The following is a 21,118-nucleotide window of genomic DNA, read 5'->3' as shown; positions in this document are numbered from 1 at the left end:
AGGAGTGTTGTTACACAGCCATCAAACTGCACGTTCTTTAACTGGATTACTGAGGGAGAGACTGATATGCTCAGCCGTTGTTTTGCACACAATTGTTAACACTCAAAGTATATTATAGCCTTGCTACACCACTGAGCTTACTTATCTCAACCACGTGTGTCTGTATCTCCCAAATCCCACTTGATCAACTTACAATTATAGTTCTTACAGCCAGAACTCTGTTCGTCAAGTGGGATGTGTCAAAATACATAGGGTGTTGTGTCTGTGTTAGTCTAAAGTATAATGTGCACTTATATGCGACAATCCTTATCCAACTGTGGGGACTGGCTTCCCTAAATAATGCACTATTTTTGCTGCACTTATGGTACTGTTACCTCCTACTGTTGTTTCTATGTCTTTGTATATTTTATGCGATATTGAAGTAGTTATATTGCACTGCGTGTGAATTTTGCAAATTTATGAAACCATGTGTATGCTGTTATGTTTTTTATATTTTCAAAATAAAAATCTTTGATAAAGAAAAAAAAAAAATACATAGGGTGTTCTTAAGGGACCGCTCACCCTATCCCTCAATGGTACATTATACCTTCTACAGTTGGGCTATCTTCTTTCTATTGATTTTACACTTCCTGCCCTCATGTGTGTTTCTTTCTCCCCCCCCCCCACTCTAATTTTTTCACTTATGTGATTTACATCAGGGCTACGTTCATTAATAGAAGTGTTTGATCTCAAGATTTTCTTTAGGTTGGCTATTAAAGGGGACACCGAACCTATATTCTTCAGGGTTACAAATTTTATCCCTGTGTACTCTTTTACATTTTATTTATACTTATTAAACATTATATTTTAATTTGGTGTTATACCAGTTTTCTTTCTTCCCCCCGCTTTTCCACATAATTTGTATGACTCTATGGTGGTGTACACCAGGTATAATAATCTCAATCATTTAGTACTACCATTATTACTTAGTGAAAAATACAGCTGCTCTGTATACAGGATACAAAGCAGCTGTATCTCAAAAAGTAAAAATAACTTTTAATAAAAACTATTTTGAAAGTTGCTCCAAACACACTGATACACATTTTTATTTTTTAAAAAACATTTTCAAAGGTTTACATAGCCTTTAACACCTGTGTACATGCCCCAGAGCATCTGTTTAAAAAGAGTGTTCACATTTCCTGCTATGATGAGGAGCTACTTACAGCTTGAACCACGTAAGCGGAAGCATTGCTTATAATTTTATGACTATGTGTCTTTGATAAATAAATTTTGAAGGATTTTATGTAGTGTGATGGTAAATTGATGTGACAAACCCAAGACTAGTTACAAGACTCGCAGCGAAGGCTTATCATGCTCCAATACCAGCCACACAATGGCAATGTGTGGCACTATGATGCAAACGGGTGTTACCACTGTTCCACAGAGGACAGCTGTATATGTGTACGTAGTTCTAAACAAATTAGCACATTAATTTAAAATAAAGTGCTAAGCAATAAGTCAGTTATTTTTTCATGTTAGAAGACCTTAAAAATACTACAAAAGCTCAGAAAAATTATTTTCAGAAATATTTCAGCCCATGTACACATATATTAGTAACATAAATATAGCGCTTACATGAGCACATGATTTAATGTGCAACAGGACAACTACAAGTATGGAATACCACATATATAAGCATGTCCATAAACACTGCATACGCATTAACGTTATGGTCACATAGGTACTCACATAAGGTAGCGATGCATGGCGATGACCATATGTTACAGTATTTTTGTTAGCCTCTATGAAATATTTTTGTGCTCGCTTTCTCTCTCTCTCCAGTTTTTTCTCCAGGGCAATCTGACAAGAGGATAAGCTGTCCATGTATCTCATCATGACATCTGAAATGATAGCGCAAACTTCCACTATGTCAGGACGGAGATCTGCATCTGAGGTCAAGCACCTGTGGGTGGGGTAAGTATACGGACTTAGTGATATGTGTAATGAATATATTTTTTTCACATTTTACTTTAAAAGCACAGCACCTTCACATAGTAACACATTGCAAAATATTTCATTTAGTAATGGCTCTGTTCACATTGCATTTATTGTCTATGCTCAGTGCATATGTTAGGAAAGTCTCACAAAGTATGTGCTGAATGTGAAGCTCTGATGTATGCAACTGTATGCCATACAGCTGCACATATTGCAAATAAATCAACATTGTAAAAAAATAGTATTATGCATTTTCCTATACAGCAAAAAAAAAAAGTTATACTGATGTATACCAGCCGGGCAGAATCCAAAAAGGACACTCTTTTGCCACCCATCAAGCCCATAGGGTTTAGGGACCTGTTTGGCGTAAGTGCTGGAAGCATTTCACTGGGCATACGTAAATATACAAGTTGACTGAACACACCAAACGCAATGTGAGTATAAATAGTTTGCCAATCCATCTCCTTAAAGTAACAAGAGTTTAATTGTTATAGTCCACATGAATTATTTCATTTATTATTACATATATTATGGAACTCTCCATAAAGAACAGCACATGGCGACATTTCTTATGAAATTATATTTTTGCAAACAGTGTCTGCATTTTGTTAATGGTGCTTGCATTGAAGTATTATGGAAGTTGAATTACCAGCCACTGCTCTGCTCTATTATTTGGAATCTTTTCCATTGTAGAGTTTCCGACAATAAAAAATTATATTATAGAACTACTCATAATGCAATCCCTCATATAAAGAGATTAGATTTTCCAATTGATTATTTTTTTATATTTTCCTTTTTGGCCATGCATGCAGTAACAAACACTTTATAGTGTTAAATTGATGAAGGACTTTTTTCATCCTTATTTAGTTTAAGAGGGCCCCGCCAGGACAACTTGGAGCCATACAGATCTCAGCAGTGCTCCCGGATCCAGTAGATTGTGACAGACATACTCTTGTGTGATTATTTTACAGAAAATAGATAAATTAAAAGCGACATAAAAAGAAAGACACACAGTAACATTTCAGAACAGAGTAGTAATATTAGGATCCTATCAAATTATGTCCATACTGTATACCCAGGTTATTTCTATGTAATAAAATAAGACAAATTACACTTCCTCGTTGCATTGTTTGACATATTTATTACTATATTTCTAATTTAAAATTTTATTTGTAAAAGATTTCTTATGAAACAATAATTTTTTTTTGAGTGAATTTATGGAAGGACTTGTGCACTGTCTTTCAGACTTGAGAGAAGAACCTGTTTAAAGGAAATACTGCCTGTTCATTGAATTACCAAGTAGACACGTTCAATAATTCTGCTGCTCTGATTGTGTACACTTAGTCGCAGTAAAAATAAAAGGCATTAGAATAAAGGTGAGAAGCACTGCTAAACAGGAAATGTAGCAGAATATAATGGGTTTGTGCAAATGATTGGAAATATCAGGAAATACGAAGGCTTAAGTGTAGAACCTATATTTACTAACGTAGTTTGTATGTAGGTGACAGGTGCTGCCAGCTCTGCAGCGCTGCTTTGGTGTACGGCAATACATTACTTTTAAAGTGAATCTCCACCTGTTATCATTATATCATTTTTAGGTGTAAAATTCGGTGATGATTAATTTCTTAACATATTTTTATAGCGGTCAGAGTTGTTTTTCCGTTACAGAGCTCTAAATTTCCTGCATAGACTTAGAGCTAAATGATGAACTTCTGGCTGCCTGCTGCCACCACTGGAAGGAACTTACTGGACACTGTTTTATTATTGAGTTCAATGTATTAATAGTCAGCAATAAGCTCCTTAGCTCCTCCTAGTGGTGGCAAAAGGCAGACAGAATTTAATAATTTACCACTTCCCAGAAAAACTGAGCTCTACCTGCTATAAAAATATATTAAAACATTAAACAGCACAGAATTTAGGACCTATTTAGATTAAAAAAAAAAAAAAAACGGTGTCCCCTTACATAAATACAGTAACAACAAATAGACTATAAACAATGAATCAACTACCATTTAGAAAGGAAGTAATGATCATCGAGATACTGTTTCTGCAGTAAGCTTGTATGAAGTATATGGGAGTTACGGAAAAAGCTGACTTCAATGGAGAAGGCCTAATGCAACCATGGTAACTTATCCATTCACTTCTATAGGGAAAACAGTCATGGAGATTCAGGGAACAGAGGTCATGGGACCACTGTTTTTTGATATGTAAGGGATACAGTGGTGGGTCCCATAATTATCAGGCATTTATGGCATATTCTGCAGAAACACAAGATGGGAATACTCTTTAATCATTATATAGTGAAAAGTTACGTAACTTTATAAAATACTTTGTGTTTCAATCGCTCACTATTTTAAAGCTCTCTAATTGACGTTAGTAAATGGAAATATACACTGACTTAAAACCTTTCCAATTGACACACATGCAGGGCTCATTACAAGAGAGAGCTCTGATATAACTAGCTGTGACCTGTGTCAGACGTTTATCATTTGGATGGGTTTTCAGCCTCAGTACATAAAAATATGAATATTTTAATTAACTAACAGCAAGCAGATATCTTGAAAATGGTGAGGATTTGAGACAAAGTATATTATGACATGAAATAATTTTTCATTATACAGTGTTTAAGTTTTATTTACTTAAAACCAGAATATCCCTTTATCCGTTCAGGTGAAACGGATTGTGCTGCTTGCTTAGTGTTACCAGTACTATCACTTTACAAACAAAAACCCAAAAAGACACGTAGATTTGCAGATGATTCAGTAAATTACCTTTTAATTGTATTTGAAACCTTTTCTGAATACAATTCCTCAGGGACTGGAACATACACAGCTTCTACTATCTAAAATATAAATAAATAAATGACTGTATTTTTTACTTTGATATAGTAGTGGGTACATTTTGATGATTTTAAGAATAAAATGAATAGCACATAGGGCATATTGAAAAGACATTAAAAGAAATATGTTTAAACATTTAACTATGTAACTATTTAAAGCACTATACTGCAGCTAGTAACGCAGGAACATAATGCTGTGATTGGAACGCTTTTCTACTATATCTATCGTCACTATTATGAACATACATGAATCTACATATTTATATACACTGAATGACCACTTTATTAGAGACACCCATCTAGTAGCACATTGGATCCCCTTTGGCCTTCAGAATCGCAGCAATTTGTAGTGGTATAGATTCTAGTAGGTGTTGAAATTGTTCTGCAGGAATATTGGCCCATGAGGATAGGATAGCTTCTTGAAGTTGATGCTAAAGTGTCTTTCTGCCATAGGGTAAACAGCTGTAATGAAAGGAAGAACATGGTCGGCCACAATTCTTAGGTAAGCCCTACTGTTCAAATGTATATCTACAGGTATCAGACGACCCAGGATGTACCAATAAAACATTCCCTACACCATTATTTCACCTCCACCAGGCTGAACTGTTGACACTTGACAGAAAGGGTTCATCGATTCATGCTGCTTGTTCCAATTTCTGACCCTCCCATCAGCATGGTGCAACAGAAATCTGGATTTATCTGACCAGGCGATATTTTTTCACTGTTCAGTGATCCAATTTTTGCACTCTATTTCCCCAATGGAGTGTTGCCTTTCTGTTTCTCTTAGACAGCAAAGGCACTTGAAATGCTCATCTGCTGTTATAGCCCATCCGTGCTAAGGAACGACGAGTTGTGGGTTCGGACACGTTAGTTGGGGCACCAGCGTTGTATTCGGCTGCAATTTGCTTGCCTGTGCACCGCATGTTCATTCTAAGGATTCTTGACATCCTCCTCTGACCCTTTCGTCAATGAGTTGTTTACATCCACAGGATCCTGTTCTGCTGTATATTTTTCCACAATCACACCATTCTCAGTTTACTGTAGAAACGATTGCATGAGTAAACCCCACAAAGTTGGAAATTTTTTAAATACTGGCCATGCCTAGTCTAGCAATGAAGACCATGCCTTGTTCAAAGTCGCTCAGATCGCTCGATTTTCTCATTCCAATGTGGATTCACACTAAAACGGAACCATGGAAAACTTGCTCACTTGATTTTATGCTGCACCCCAGAGGTACATGTTTACTTTCCATTCAGGGCAGAACCAATCGTGAAAGGGAAGGTGTCTCCTATAAAGTGACCATTTAGCGTATATTGAATTTGTACATTATTGTGTCTATTCTTGTGTTATATCAGCATCACAGAAGATTAAAGGAGTTGAATGATTTATTTATTTTTCAAATACCCTATAACGGAATTCTATTTCTTATTTACTTCTACTAGACTGCAATTCCATGCAGTAGATGATATAGAATCTATTGTATATCAATAAGACTATTCTTTTAATTCGTTTGATGGGTTAAAGGGAATAAGTCGCTAGGACACACCTCTTTAATGCAGGGCTTCTAACAGATGTCTTAAGAAAAACCAGACAGCTAGTATTCATTCACCCAATAGCGACCCCCATTCTACTTGGGTAAGTGTGACCACATAACTGCACTCATAGGACTCTATATACTTAAGTGCAGTGGATGCAGCCACAGGGTCCTGCTCGACTGAGCACATAATATACATAGGGGTTGCACTTTCTTGCCGTGTCCAGAATTTGGGGGAGACTAAGCGGGCGGAAAAGCACCCACTGTCTTGTTTTTCTTATGATATCTGCCCCGGCCATAGGCTGAGAAAATATAAACATTAACCATGCAAACCTGCGTACTTTGGTTGCTAAAGACAGCATGTTGGTGCTGTGGAAAGGTGGATTAAGAGTAGCCATCTGATAGAGAATACAGCCTGCTGCCCACACATCAGCCTTTTCCCCATATGGCTCACTTTTTACAACTTCTGGGCTGTAAATAAAAAAAGAGAAAAAAAGAGAATTATTGCAGCAGTCAAACATAGCTAAACAAGAAAACAACAACATTAACTAATTTCTAGGCTAGCACAACCAGGTAAACAGTCATGGCAGGGTTTTGCAAGATATTTTTAATATTTTAAGTATTTTTCCAGCAATATCATGACACAATGAAAGGTTCATTAACTTAGAGAGACACACAGAGGTAAGAACACTACAAAAAACTCTGGTACTGATAGAAAAATAAGGGATTGAGTCGAAATTTCTTGTTGTTAATGGATATGAAATAATTAAATGGCCCAACTTGCGTTCTCTTAAACAGTGGTGCTCATAAAGATTTCGCACTTGAGATGGAAGATGGTCTCTGGCTGTTCCCATGTAACTTTAACTAAAGGTGAGCAGTGAGGGAGTTGGGCAGGTAAGTAAATACTGTGCCATGGATATGATGGGGGTCTCTGAGGCATGGATTTCATCCAAGAGAGAGAGGCTCTGTGGAAGGGATATTATGGGGGCTCTGAGGCAAGCACTCATAGGTGGCTCTGTGTCTGACATTAATGGGAGGGCTCTTTGGCAGGCAATCATTGGGATTTCTGTGGCTGGCACCTTATAAGGGCTCATTGGATGGCACTTGTGTTGTAGAGCACTATGGCTGACTCTCATTGGGGGGCATGATCTTATTTGTAATGTAGTTAAACTGTTACCTCCTTGGAGCCATAAAGGGCGTAAGTTGTCACTTACTCATCCTGCCATTGTGTTGCCAAGGTAAATGTACTGTATATCACAACAAAATTCTCGAAGACATCTAATAGGCAAGAATAAATGCTTTATGATGAACACTATGGTCAGATCAGGTCAGGTTAGGAAGTACTTGGAGAACATTGTCCTGTCATTAAGTATGTAAATTACAATGTTAAATCTTTTTAGAGGATTACTTGGGAAAGCAATGAGGTTCCTATAAATTTACAGGTTTGAAGAAGCATCTGGCAACTCTCTGTAAGCTGAAAATTATTAATTAAATATGTCGAGCGGCACTGCCAACTGTTGTAATACATTTAATAAATAATTTTCAGCTTGTAAATGGTTGCCAGATGCTTCACTCAACATGTCAAATTATAATTCCATGACTACTTCAATAAAAGCTTTAAAAGTACACATGGTTTGACTAAAAATGTTGTATTGCGGTTTGCAGCATGACTTGTGCATACACTATGGGCATTTACTGGTGTATAAAACCTTGGTGAATAAAAACTTTGTTTATTATGAATGTTCAATTACTGGAAATTGATAGGTGTATTACCAATCATGTGTGAGATTGTTCTCTGCTACACTGAGGATCCCACTTTTTCCTAACCCTTTTTACCATCTCTGTAAAAACTCATTCATTCCTTTCTTTCTCCCTGCTGCTACTGCGATGGTTCTTCTCAGTTACTGTAGCCTGTTGTGTAACATGAGAGAACAGTCTGTGTGTCGGGATGCAAAGGTTAGTGTCTACTGATAGAACCTGACTACAGAGGAGACTGATTGTAGTCAGAATCCACTAGTTAAACACAGAATTCTGTATACTAGTAGCAAATACACCCATGAGTAAAAATGAACGAAGGAGCCAAAATAAGTAATTAAGATATACCACGACGTGGTAGATTTCTTTATTTTATAGCTATTGGCCCCAACTTGTTTAGAGTTCAACTTGCACTTTTATACTGTCGTGATGTAATGGAAAGGTTTTTGATACACAAATATAATGGGGGCAGGGGAGGAAAAAAAGGGAGGTCTTGCTGACTGCCACTATTAACAAAGAGGCCTCAGGTTAGCCTGGAGGTGAGGCCTTCCCCAGCAATACAGAAGAAAACAGATTCTAAAATAATCGACTTCAATTCGGCAAAAAGGTCTACTATTTTCACTTCACTAGTCTTCTGTGTATAAACTCTTTTTAAATCAATTTTCTATTCCATGTTTTAATTTAAAGGGGTTCCCCACTAGACAATGCTAGATTTTGTGATAAAACTGTGGGTGTTTAACCCCCTATGGGCACAGCTTTTTGGACACAAGTTTTTTGTTTTTCATCGCTTTTTTCATGTAAGCATTCCTAAAAAATGCTTATATTTCCATCTATGTGGCTGTATAAACGCTTGTTTTTTGCGTAACTAATCATATTTATTAATGGTACCACTTTGGGGTACATATAGTGTTCTGTATACCTTTTATTTAAAAAAAATTGCCATTGGATTTTGTTTTTATAGCATTCACTTTGCGGTATGAATACCATGATAACTTTTTTCTCACGGTCGATCCAACTAAAGCAACACCAAATTTATATATTCTTTTGTGTTTTACTTCTTTTTAAATCGCGACTGCAGCATCTGAGGCGTTGAAGAGAGGGGGGTGGCCCCCTCCGACAGCTCATCGCCCCCCCTGCAACGAGACTGGGGGTAACGATGGTTGTCATGGCAGCTTAGGGGCCTACTAAAGGCCCCAGGACTGCCTTCACTCTGCCTCTGTTAAACCCTGCCTGTGGCAGGACTTAACAGATGCCTTTAAAAATGAATCTACATTAGTATTGTAGTATATTGTACCTGCGATATAACGATCGCTGGTTCAGGTCTCCTAGTGGGACTAATAAAATGTCTAAAAAGACATGGATTAAAGCTTTTAGTAGTGAAAAAAAAACGTTAAAATTAAAAGTTAAAAAAAACACTTTTTCCTCTAAAGTAATGTAAAAAATAAAAAAGTAAGTAAAATTGGTATTGCTGCGTTCGTAAAAGTCTGAACTATTACAATATAGCGTTAACGCGCACGGTGAACGCTGTAAAAAATGTAAACTGCCAAAATCGATGTTTTTTGATCAACTTAGCTCCCAAATTTTTTTTAATAAAAAGTAATCAAAAAGTCGTATGTACCAACGAATGGTACCAATAAAAACTACAGCTCGTCCCACAAAAAAATAAACCCTCACACGGCAATGCACGGAAAAATAAAAAAGTTATGGCTCTCAAAATGTGGTGAAACAAAAAATATTTTTTTAACAAAACGTTTTTGCTTTTTTTAAAGTAGTAAATTATAACAAAATCTATATAAATTTGATATCACCGTAATTGTATTGAGCCACAGAATAAAGTTAAGTTGTTGTTTTTACAACACGGTGAAAGACGTAAAAACGGAACTCAAAAAATAATGGAGGAATCACAGTTTTTCCCAATTTCAGCCGCAAATAAAAAAAATTCAGCTTCCCAGTACATTATATGGTACTTTAAATGCTACAAATAGAAACTACAACTCCCCCGCAAAATATAAGCACTCACACTACTCTACTGACGGAAAAATAAAAACGTTATGGCTCTTGGAATGCGGGAAGTGAAAAAACTAAAATCAAAAATCAAAAAATGTCCTTAAACGGATAAAGATTAATTTGTAATATTTTCTTTTAAAGAAGCATGAGTTTTTTTCAATGCCATAGAAGTACTTACCATAGATGTAATATATCGCCATTAATATCTTAGGTTCATACCCATTGTGCTTGGTTTTTTTTTGCCATTAGGTCACGGGATGAAATGGGGACACCCGGTTTGCAATGACGCTGTGTGCTCGAAGCAGAGGTCACCTCCTCCCTGTGTGCCCTTGCTTCCTGTGTCATACAAGCTAAAATGTAGGTGCATTAGCATGGTGCCAGGATGAATCACTCTGCTGTGAAGCTTTTCTCCGCCACACAGCACAGGGGAACAAGAAACTGTAAATATGGTGCCCGCATTGGAAAGATTAGGTCCCGATAAAATTTTAATTAATGAGGTATTGGGCAGTAATATTTCAATGATTATCCTAGGCCACAGGTAAAAATGCAGAATTTGTTTAAAAAAAATATTTAAAAAAAATTCCAGAGTACTTTTTAAAGTATACTTTGCAAATAACCTATAAAAATAGCATGAATACACAAATGCTTTTTTTTTTTAAGCCTTTTAACAGAACTTGTTCTTTTCATTTTGGACTGAATAATCTGATAAACCTAGATGACCAGTATATATCAGAATAGAACTTGAAAATAATATATTTGATAAGTATTTAGGGTTTAAAAATATTCATGAAACTCTTCTGTTAATAGCAGGACAATAGACTTGGTTCTTCAAAATTATAAAAAGAAACCTAATTCAAGGGCAATTACTATCAGAAGTGAAGGACAATGTCTTAGATATTCTGCAAAAGCTCTAATTTAAACTGTTCATTTTCAAGTAGTTCATCTGAAGCTGATAATCAAAATTGTAATGGAAAGTGGATTTTCTTTGCCCACAAGACTTATTTTTATGTAAAATGATATATATTTTGTGACTTAGTCACTAACCTTTCAACAAAAAATGCCTCTCTCTCCCCTTATCAGGCACTTCTACCCCTTCCCCCTGCACTAATCATTCACTCTCAATTCACTGCTAAAAGTCATCTTGAGAGACAAGACCGACTCTCTGCTCATTGAGGGAAAAGGTTACAGATTGCCTATAGAAGTCTCTGGAGAGGGGAGGTGGAGGAGGGAGCAGAAGCAGAGTGATAACAGTAAGTGTTATATCTCCCCCCAGAGCTGGATTCACAGCTACACTGCTCATTACTGCTTTATAATGTCCTCCATGCTGCTGCTGCTGCTGCTGCTTCTGAGAGTGTGCTACAAAGATATTGGGCAAAAAACCAAGAGCCTGCATAGAGAAAAACTACTCAAAGATTCAGGCTACACGTCATGTAATGGCCAGAAATAGTGTTATTCCTCATGCACACACATATGACAACTTATTCTAAAAAGTCACCTGAAAGGTTAGGTAAACTTTAACCAGTTGCCAACTAAGGACAGGTATGCTTGTCGAGAGCATAGTTCTGTTGATCGTGCGGGCACAGCAAGCTGTAATATACAGCCGCAGCTCTGCTCTAATGGCGGAGATAAGAGAAACATATGATCTCCGCCGTTAACCCATTGAATACCGCGATCAACAGTAATGACAATATTCTGGTCCTCAAGGCTAAAATTAACCTGTTCCCTTAAGGGTTAACGGAACAAATTATACACTGTCTTATGCATATATTAAGTCCTGAGGGGAAGGTGCATGCCACAGGGATTCCCTTTGATGTTTATTAAGTCCCTTTGTCATATGTCAGAAAAAGTAGGTTACTTCACTAAGTTTATTCTTTTAATTTTGTGCTTTCAAAGCCCAGAGATTTCTTTAAATTTTTTAATCGATGCATTCCAAAAGCTATAACTTTTTTATTTTCTGTCGACAATACTGTATGAGGGCTTGTATTTTGTGGTACAAGTGGTAGTTTTTTTGCACCATTTTAAGGTACATATAATTTATTTATTAACTTTTACTAGTCTTTTTTTGGGGAGAATAATGGGGAAAAAACAGCAATTCCACCTTTTTTTCCAGTTTCTTTATTACGCCATGGTCCATGCGGTATAAATAACATGTTGACTTTTTTCTATGACTCCATACGATTATGGTGATACCAAATTTAAATAGTTTTTCCAGTTTTACTACTTTGCTGAATAAAAGAATGTTTTATGGAAGAAACAAATTTTTTGGGTGCCACTTTCTGAGACCCATAACTTTTAAATGTTTCTGTTGACGTAGCCGTATAAGGACTTATTTTTTGCAGGAAGAGGTTTTTTTTGTACCATTTTGGGGTGCATTTGGGGTGCATCTCTTTAGATGTCACGGTTGCTAATGACAGCATGATCTAAGGGGTGAACTGAGCCGATCGGTTAGGCACACCTCGCTCACTCCCCACCGCTGTGTCTGTACTTGCGGTGGAAAGGTGAGGGAGGGGGAGTCCCAGAACCGCTTCGCATGGGGGCACCAGCAGACACTGGTTCACGTCCTAATGGAAAGTACACATAGGACACTTGTGTAGGCAATTTACATAGGACGGGGAAAAGCAGCACTATGACAAGAAGTGGTTAATGAGTACTTTCAATATAAATCATGTGAAATAGATAACATCAATAGTCTTCACATAATGAGGAACTGAAAGGATAATGTACAGATATCACATATGTATAATTTAGACCCCCTGTGTATAAAGCCTACATCCAGTGAAAAATAAAAACTTCACAGTACTCTTAGATTCCTATGTACAGTACAGTAAATATTAATTACGTAACTTAAAATTATGAGCCACTGTCCCCTATAGCTTTAAAATTCAGTGAGAAATGTTCTTCATACAATGAAAACGAGACTACTTTTCTTTTAAAACAGTTCAAGACTAGGCCATTTTTCTCTGTTAAAGGGGTTTTCTGAGATTCCCAGAAAATTCACATGAGCAAATGGCATGAAATAAAGAAAACTCCCATGATAAACCCGCTGCTGCTCTTATGTGGCCGCTCCATTGGTTCCCGCCGTTCATTGGTTACCTGACATGCCCTTATACCACACATGACTGCTGCAGCCAATCACTTGCCTCAGTCTCTTTTATGCACATTGGGTCCCCAATAAGATATTTTAACAATTCATATTTTTCTTTTATTGGTGATTTTCCCTGTAACTGTAACTGACATGTTAGACCAAGTTACATGGAAAAATACAGCCTCCTGACATGCACTGTAGAGCAGATCTGGGTCTGCTAAGACCCAACATCTCTTGCATCTACCCAGCACCCGGTGATCATTGTGGCTTTCGGAACTGAATTGTATGCACATTGAGTACTGTATATTTCATATTGTATATTGCAATTAGGAAGACAGAGACGATAATAAGCCTTCTCTGCCACCTCTATGGACTAGGCTCATCTCTCCATACATTTTTAAATATCTCAGCAGAGTGATATGCAGATCTGCCCGTTGTCTAAAGACGTTTGAAGGTCCGCAGTTGGTTAATGAGCTTTATTAAGAAAACAGAGGCATTATAATGCCATGAGGCAATTTGATAGATTTGAACAAAGATTTTGCTTATTTCATTTTCCATTTTGTGCCTTTAATCTTTGATGTTCGATTATTGCTATTAAATGTGATAATATATTTTCCATGTTAGAAGTACGGCGCAGCTTCAAAGAAGTGTTATTGGAGGTCAACATTAGTTGACTTTTATTACTTTCTGTTTTTTTGTGTTTTGTTTTTATCTCTTTTTGAGCGATAGGTTGTAATAGAATAAATCAAAGGATAAATTACTTTAATACAGCTGAAGTAATATATCTGCAAATTAACCCTTTAATGACAAGGCCTGAGGGCTTTAATAACCAGCAAAAATGTTTTGTTTTTGCCTTTCCGTATTTCAGCAGTCAAAACTTTTTTATTATTTTTATTGGCTGCATAAGGCTTTCTTTTATGTGGGAAAAATTGAATTTTTTTTCTGCACAGTTTAGTGATACATATAAATTACAGTTTTTTGGTGCAAATAAAAAAAAAAGTGATGTTTGTCATTTTTTATATTGTTCGTGTTTTATACTAAATAACCTGGTAAACTAATTAATACGTCAGTTTATTATGGTCATGCAGATATCTAATATGTGCATGTTTTTTGTAGGGTATTCACAATAAAATAAATTTCAAACTAAATAATGACTTTTATATATATTTTTTTTTTTGGTGGACTTTTTTTTAATTAATTAATGGGGGTTTTTTAAATCCCATAAAGAGATTTCTGTTTTACAACTTTTTTTTATACTTGCATTATATGCTAATACATTATCTTCTGTGTCACTTTGACAGAGGCTGCTGTTAGCACAACACTTAGTGTGCCGTAACAGCAGGCTTACTGACCAGATAGCCCTGTGATCCTTTCTAGGTCCCCAGGGCTGACTGCAGAGGGGTTTCCCAGTCTCTGATCACGTCACCGGGAAAATTGGTGATGCGATCAAAGGGGGTAGTTGCTGTAGACTTGGGATCTACACTGCTCACCATCAAAAGACAGTGGACGGGCATACAGGGTTAAATTTAAAAAAAGAAAAAAACACATGAATATAAATTTATATATGAATGTATACAGTTTGTAAGCAGTTTATTATGAGCACCTACTTAGTCCTTTGTTGGGCCACCTTTTGACCCACCCCATATGCATTGTTCTGTATATTGAGAGTCTGACATCTGAGTTAGATGATCTGTTATATGATGTCTGTTTGCTTGTACAAGTCTACAACCTGCTGCTCAGCTCCAGCATCCAGTAGCTGTTTACCACTAGAAGGATTGTGTCAGTCCTTGTTTTTTTGTCACATAGTGCACCCTCTGAAAACTTTAACTTCTGTTGCTCTGGAACAGTTCACAAAAATATGGGTTTTGTTTATGTTTGCATACTGCCTCAATAACCCCATGTTAACAGTTTGTAAGATCATGCCGTTTACCCATTATGTTTTGTAGGAAACTGTCATTTACTGAATGCTTTCACGTCTTATACCTTCTATCAGCAATATCTGTATCTTTGCAAAAAATGTCCTTTAGTTAACTCTAAACTACCCCCTAAGTGTATCCCCAATACCCCATTCTACTCTAGGAGGAATGTTTTATTTATTTATAGTATTTATTGCCTGCAATTATTATGTTAACAATGTATCTTGGTTGATAATTTTTTGCTGCAAAGTTTCTCATGCTTTTTTCCATCAATGATCTTGATTATTTAAAGAGAATCAATCATGGCAGGATAACCCTCACTCCTATTGTTCACACCGGCCATGGTCCAGGGATTCAAACCTCTTGACCTCTGTCATTTGCATACCTCAAAGAAAATCAACCCTATTTAAAAGTTGTAGTTAGGCTTTCCCTTACATTGACCAAAGATTCATTTTGTTGCCCCAGTCCGGTATCTATCCAGCCGCACTAGCTGGAATGACACCTTATAAAACCGATATGAGATGTGCAGGTAAAGGTCAGTAGATCAAAATCTCTGGTTTAGTTTGATGGGAGTAGGAGCTCTTCTTTTAATGTGAGACATTATTCATTCACTAACCAAGACGGATTATCTTTAAAGAATATATTAAATAAAGTATTACATGCTACAATAAATGCAATTACGGAACAGAGAGTATATCTCCCTAACACAAGTCTATATGTGGAATTATCAATGAAGTGACCATTAAATCACATTCTAAGACACAGTCATGCACAATTGCATGTTTATCACTGTAACATTGATGAAGAATTGTGATCTTACCAGGAGTACAGAATAGTTCCAACTATAGACGTTAGTTTGCTGTTTTCTTGCTTCTGTTTGGCAAGGCCAAAGTCAGCTACAAAATGACAAATGTACTTAATATTACTATGTACCCTCCAAAAAGGTAAGCATCTATTTTTACAGTAAAACAATCAATTTCCAGCCAGTAGCTGCAGAACCTTGTCTGTTCCATTTGCATGTTTTAGTAAAGAGCCATCTGTGTATTTTTTACACCTACTAATACACCAGTTGCCATGCATTTTAATAAGCATTTCCCACATTAATAAGAGACAAGAAATCCCAATCAAAACTGCAGCTTTCTGCAACAGCTTGTTCAGTTATATATATTTTGATAGTTTGCTATAATTAGTTGTTTTCAGATTATTTGGAATACAGAAAATATAAAACTTAGCTAACATTTTATAGAAATAAGGAACGCATGAGATGAGAAATAAGGAAAGCATATCTCACAAATAGAAACTAGCAATTAAAAACAAACCATGGATTTATCTGTTAGGAAGAACATAATTAGACTGGCCTAAAACCCAACCTTGCAGAACAGTCTTGGGTTCCTAATAGAACAATCTGTCTGGTATTTAAATAAACATTCTTTATTGCTGTATATAAGCCTTAGGGCATGCCCACACGTGGCGGATTTCCTCCGCAACTGTCCGCATCAATGCCGCACAGAATCTGTGTTGCAGATTCTGCGGCAGATCTGCCCAAAATGTGCAGTAAATTGATGCGGACTAGCTGCTGCGGACTGCGGTAAAAGTGCTTCCCTTCTCTCTATCAGTGCAGGATAGAGAGAAGGGACAGCACTTTCCCTAGTGAAAGTAAACGAATTTCATACTTACCGGCCGTTGTCTTGGTGACGCGTCCCTCTTTCGGCATCCAGCCCGACCTCCCTGGATGACGCGGCAGTCCATGTGACCGCTGCAGCCTGTGATTGGCTGCAGCCATCACTTAGACTGAAACGTCATCCTGGGAAGCCGGACTGGAGACAGAAGGAGGGAGTTCTCGGTAAGTATGAACTTCTATTTTTTTTACAGGTTGCTGTATATTGGGATCGGTAGTCACTGTCCAGGGTGCAGAAACAGTTACTGCCGATCGCTTAACTCTTTCAGCACCCTGGACAGTGACTATTTACTGACGTCTCCTAGCAACGCTCCCGTAATTACGGGAGCCCCATTGACTTCCTCAGTCTGGCTGTAGACCTAAAAATACATAGGTCCAGCCAGAATGAAGAAATGTCATGTCAAAAAGCAAGACGCATCCGCAGCACACATAACATGTGCATGACAGCTGCGGACTTCATTGCGGAAATTAGAATCTCCATTGAAGTCAATGGAGAAATTCCGCCATGAGTCCGCAACCAGTCCGCCACAACTCTGCAACATCCATTGCATGCTGCGGACACCAAATTCCGCACCGCAGCCTATGCTCCGCAGCGGAATTTTCCGCTTCGTCTAAACGAACCCTACTAAATAGAAGTGGAAGTCAATGGAGAAACGGCTCCGCTGCGGATTAACGCTGCGGAGTGTCTGCAGCGGAATTCAAGAGCAATTCCGCCACGTGTGGCTTTGCCCTTAAAGGGAATTATATGTGCTTAGAAAAAGATGGCTGCTTTCTTCTAGAAATAAAACAACTTTTTTTCATTGGCTATGTCTGGTATTTCAGCTCAGCTCAAATAAATGGGATTGTGCTCCACTACCAGAGACAGCATATGCACCAGAGTGGCACTATTTTTGGAATAAGACAGCCACGTTTTCTTAATCTCGTACAAACTTTTTAAAGGCAGGCAATGAAGTACCACTTTGGCCACCGGGACATTTATTGAGCTGTTAAAGTGATGCTAGGACATCATTTCCAAGTCTTTTTTGATGTGCAACAAATAGAACATAAGAGATTAGGCAGTTGGCAGAAATACTGCTCTAATAGGTAGCCATGAAAGTCATGTGTTTATCTTAGAATAATTTCTATTCTATGATGTATTTAACATTTACATTTCCTGTCTCCAAAACCGACTATTTTTCCTTGACCTGCAGAATAGCCTATAGAAAAAATGCTAAAACCATGGATGGGTGTTTCTGCTCTTTATTGTTTCTAAACAATCAATCTGTTTCCTCCTATTTCTGTATTCTTCGGTTTTCCAGTACAGACTTCAAAGATAACTCCAGTGTTTGTCCTTATGACAGCCTTAAAGGGATTATCCGGGATTTTAAAATTGATAGCCTATCCGTAGGAGATCGGTGGGTGTCCGACTCTCTGCACATCATCTGTTTGAAGGGGTAGCATCGCTCATATGAGTACCGGAGACTCTTCATTGACTATTCATTGTTTAAACAGCTGTGTGGTGTCAAGAGTTGGACCTCCACCATCTAATACTGATGGACTATCCTAAGGATAGACCATCAATTTTAAAATGCAGGATAACCCCTTTAAACTTACATTCTAAAGAACATTACTATAATTTATTCTTATTCATTTTAAAAAAATGTTTTACTTGAATTAGTTAATATATGATTTGTTACAAATTTTATTTTTTAAAACATTCCTGGGTACAGTCATATTAGAGGCTCCACCATGTTAGTTTAAAGCATCGTAAATGTCTGGCAAAGCGGAGAAGATACTGTATACCCCTCTACTCCTTCAGGGAGAGACACAGATTATTCATGAAGATTGTGCAGTGTGTGTCTGTTTAGACATGCCAAGTCTAAATTCTGAAGGATAGTGTTTAGTGTGAAAGTTAGTATACTCAAGTGTATAGCATAATGCACAGTATATTCCACTGGGCAGGTTTGACTAACCACTGTCCGGAATTATATTTTATGTACCAGGACCCAGCTAAGCTACACGTTCCCCCTTCCCCATTCACTCCTATCCCAACAGGTTGATTATGAGTAGAGAATATTAATGAACTTAAACACAGTTGCAGGGAGGAATGGTCCAAAATTCCTTCTCTTGTCCAAATTTTATTTACAGCTACAGAACATGTTTGGAGGAGGTGGTTGCTGTTAAAAATCCAGGTTATTCCCTTATATTCACTGCCAGCTAAGTCTACTCAACAAAGGTGTGAGCTACTTACACAGGGCTCTCAGCTTGGAGAAGACCAGCATTGCCAGCCTGAGTCATGAATTCTGGTAAGAACAAAGGTTTGTTTTCTGGGCTTACAGCCTGATAGCTAGGAAAGCTATGTGTTCAGTTAAAGAGACTCTGTCACCACATTATAAGTGCCCTATCTCCTACATAAGGAGATGGGCGCTGTAATGTAGGTGACAGTAATGCTTTTTATTTAAAAAAAACGATCTATTTTCACAACGTTAGGAGCGATTTTGGTTTATGCTAATGAGATTTCTTAATGCCCAAGTGGGCATACTTTTACTTTCGACCAAGTGGGCGTTGTACAGAGGAGTGCATGACGCTGACCAATCGGCATCATGCACTAATCTCCATTCATTTACACTGCACTAGCGATATAGTTATATCACTATGTGCAGCTACATACACAAACCCTAACATTACTACAGTGTCCTGATAATGAATACACATGACCATCCAGCCTGGACGTCATGTGTACTCAGAATCCTGACACTTCTGACTCTTTTTTGTGAGATTCCGGCAAGTGAAACCAAATCTCGCGAGACTACGGAACTAAACGAGATTTGGTTTCACTTGCCGGAATCTCACGAAAAAGAGTCAGAAGTGTCAGGATTCTGAGTACACATGACGTCCAGGCTGGATTTCATGTGTATTCATTATCAGGACACTGTAGTAATGTTAGGGTTTGTGTATGAGGCTGCACATAGCGATATATCTATATCGCTAGTGCAGTGTAAATGAATGGAGAGGAGTGCATGATGCTGATTGGTCAGCGTCATGCACTCCTCTGTACAACGCCCACTTGGTCGAAAGTAAAAGTACGCCCACTTGGGCATTAAGAAAGCTCATTAGCATAAACCAAAATCGCTCCTAACGTTGTGAAAAAAGATCGTTTTTTTAAATAAAAAGCATTACTGTCACCTACATTACAGCGCCCATCTCCTTATGTAGGAGACAGGGCACTTATAATGTGGTGACAGAGCCTCTTTAAGCTTCGTGCACAACCGCGTCAGGGCTCTGTTCAGGTGTTCCGTTTGAGCTTTCCGTCAGGGGAACCCATGAACGGAACCCTGACTGAAACAAACGGATCCAAATGATTTCCGTTTGTCTCCGTTGTGCAAGGGTTCCATCAATTTGATGGAAAGAATAGCGCAGTCGCCTACGGTATGGCTTCCGTCAAAACAACGGAGACAAACGGAAACCATTTGCACCGGATCTGTCACCATTGAAATCAATGGTGATGCAAACAGAAACCCATGGTTTCTGTTTGTTACAGTCACGGTTCCGTTCATAGGTTCCCCTGACAGAAAGCTCAGACGGAATACCTGAAAGGAACCCTGACACAGATGTGCACGAAGCCTTAGAAGCTGGACGGCCTAGGGTTTATTTTGCACTGTGCTGTAAAACTGCTTTGTCATGTATTAAGATAATAAAGCTGGTTGTAGCCATTTGTTAACCATAATCCACTGTATTGAGGTGGAAATTTTCCAGTGTGCCAACCTAGTGTGCCAATCATTATATCCCAGAGATGATGATCCCGCTACCTAATTTGCCTTTCCTTTAATAACACAGTCTTAAGGCTAACTGCCTCCTGGATTAACTGTTACAACATGGCTTAGATTGAGGTTTCTACTTTGCAGCAGCTAATAAATACAAGTATCACCATATAGGTCAAAAAGAAAAAAAAAAATTCTATCCTCTTGTTATTGCTCTTTCTCTGAAAAGTTGATGTGTGACAATCTGCACTGTGTCCACATTCATCTACGTAATTCAACCTTATTTCAATACACTTACGTGAATGATGCTTTACATATACCTTTCTAAAGCTGTGCAATTCAGCAAAATAAAATGAAGATATTCTCAAAATTCTGCAAAGATTATTTAAAGAGAGATGAGAAATAACTCGGATTTTGACCTAGCAAATATTGTAAAGACAAGGATTCCAAACTTGTGGCCAAAGCCCTGACAATTTTTTTATATCTTTCTCTAGAAATGGTAATTTGCAGTCTGAAGTCCAAATCTCTAGAGCAGGGGCAAATATGAAAATAGGAGATTCAAGTGAAATAGAACCGTCTATGTTTTTACC

General features: G+C 37.6%; 1 protein-coding gene across 2 annotated transcripts in view; it reads right to left on the bottom strand.

The window, feature by feature from the left end:
- Window positions 1–21,118, bottom strand: part of NEK10 (NIMA related kinase 10) — a 161,647-nt gene that overhangs the window by 57,514 nt on the left and 83,015 nt on the right. For both annotated transcript variants that reach the window (XM_075827183.1, XM_075827182.1), the window contains 4 exons: window positions 15,931–16,006; window positions 6,689–6,818; window positions 4,746–4,816; window positions 1,729–1,942 (listed from right to left, as the gene is read on the bottom strand). In XM_075827183.1, coding sequence (XP_075683298.1) covers window positions 1,729–1,942; window positions 4,746–4,816; window positions 6,689–6,818; window positions 15,931–16,006 — 491 coding nt within the window. The remainder of the gene's footprint in view (window positions 1–1,728; window positions 1,943–4,745; window positions 4,817–6,688; window positions 6,819–15,930; window positions 16,007–21,118) is intronic.

Source organism: Rhinoderma darwinii, chromosome 5 (assembly GCF_050947455.1).
Source record: "Rhinoderma darwinii isolate aRhiDar2 chromosome 5, aRhiDar2.hap1, whole genome shotgun sequence".
Classification (NCBI taxonomy): Eukaryota; Metazoa; Chordata; class Amphibia; order Anura; family Rhinodermatidae; genus Rhinoderma; species Rhinoderma darwinii.
Note: the sequence above shows the minus strand (reverse complement) of the source record. Positions and strands in the feature narration are given on the sequence as shown.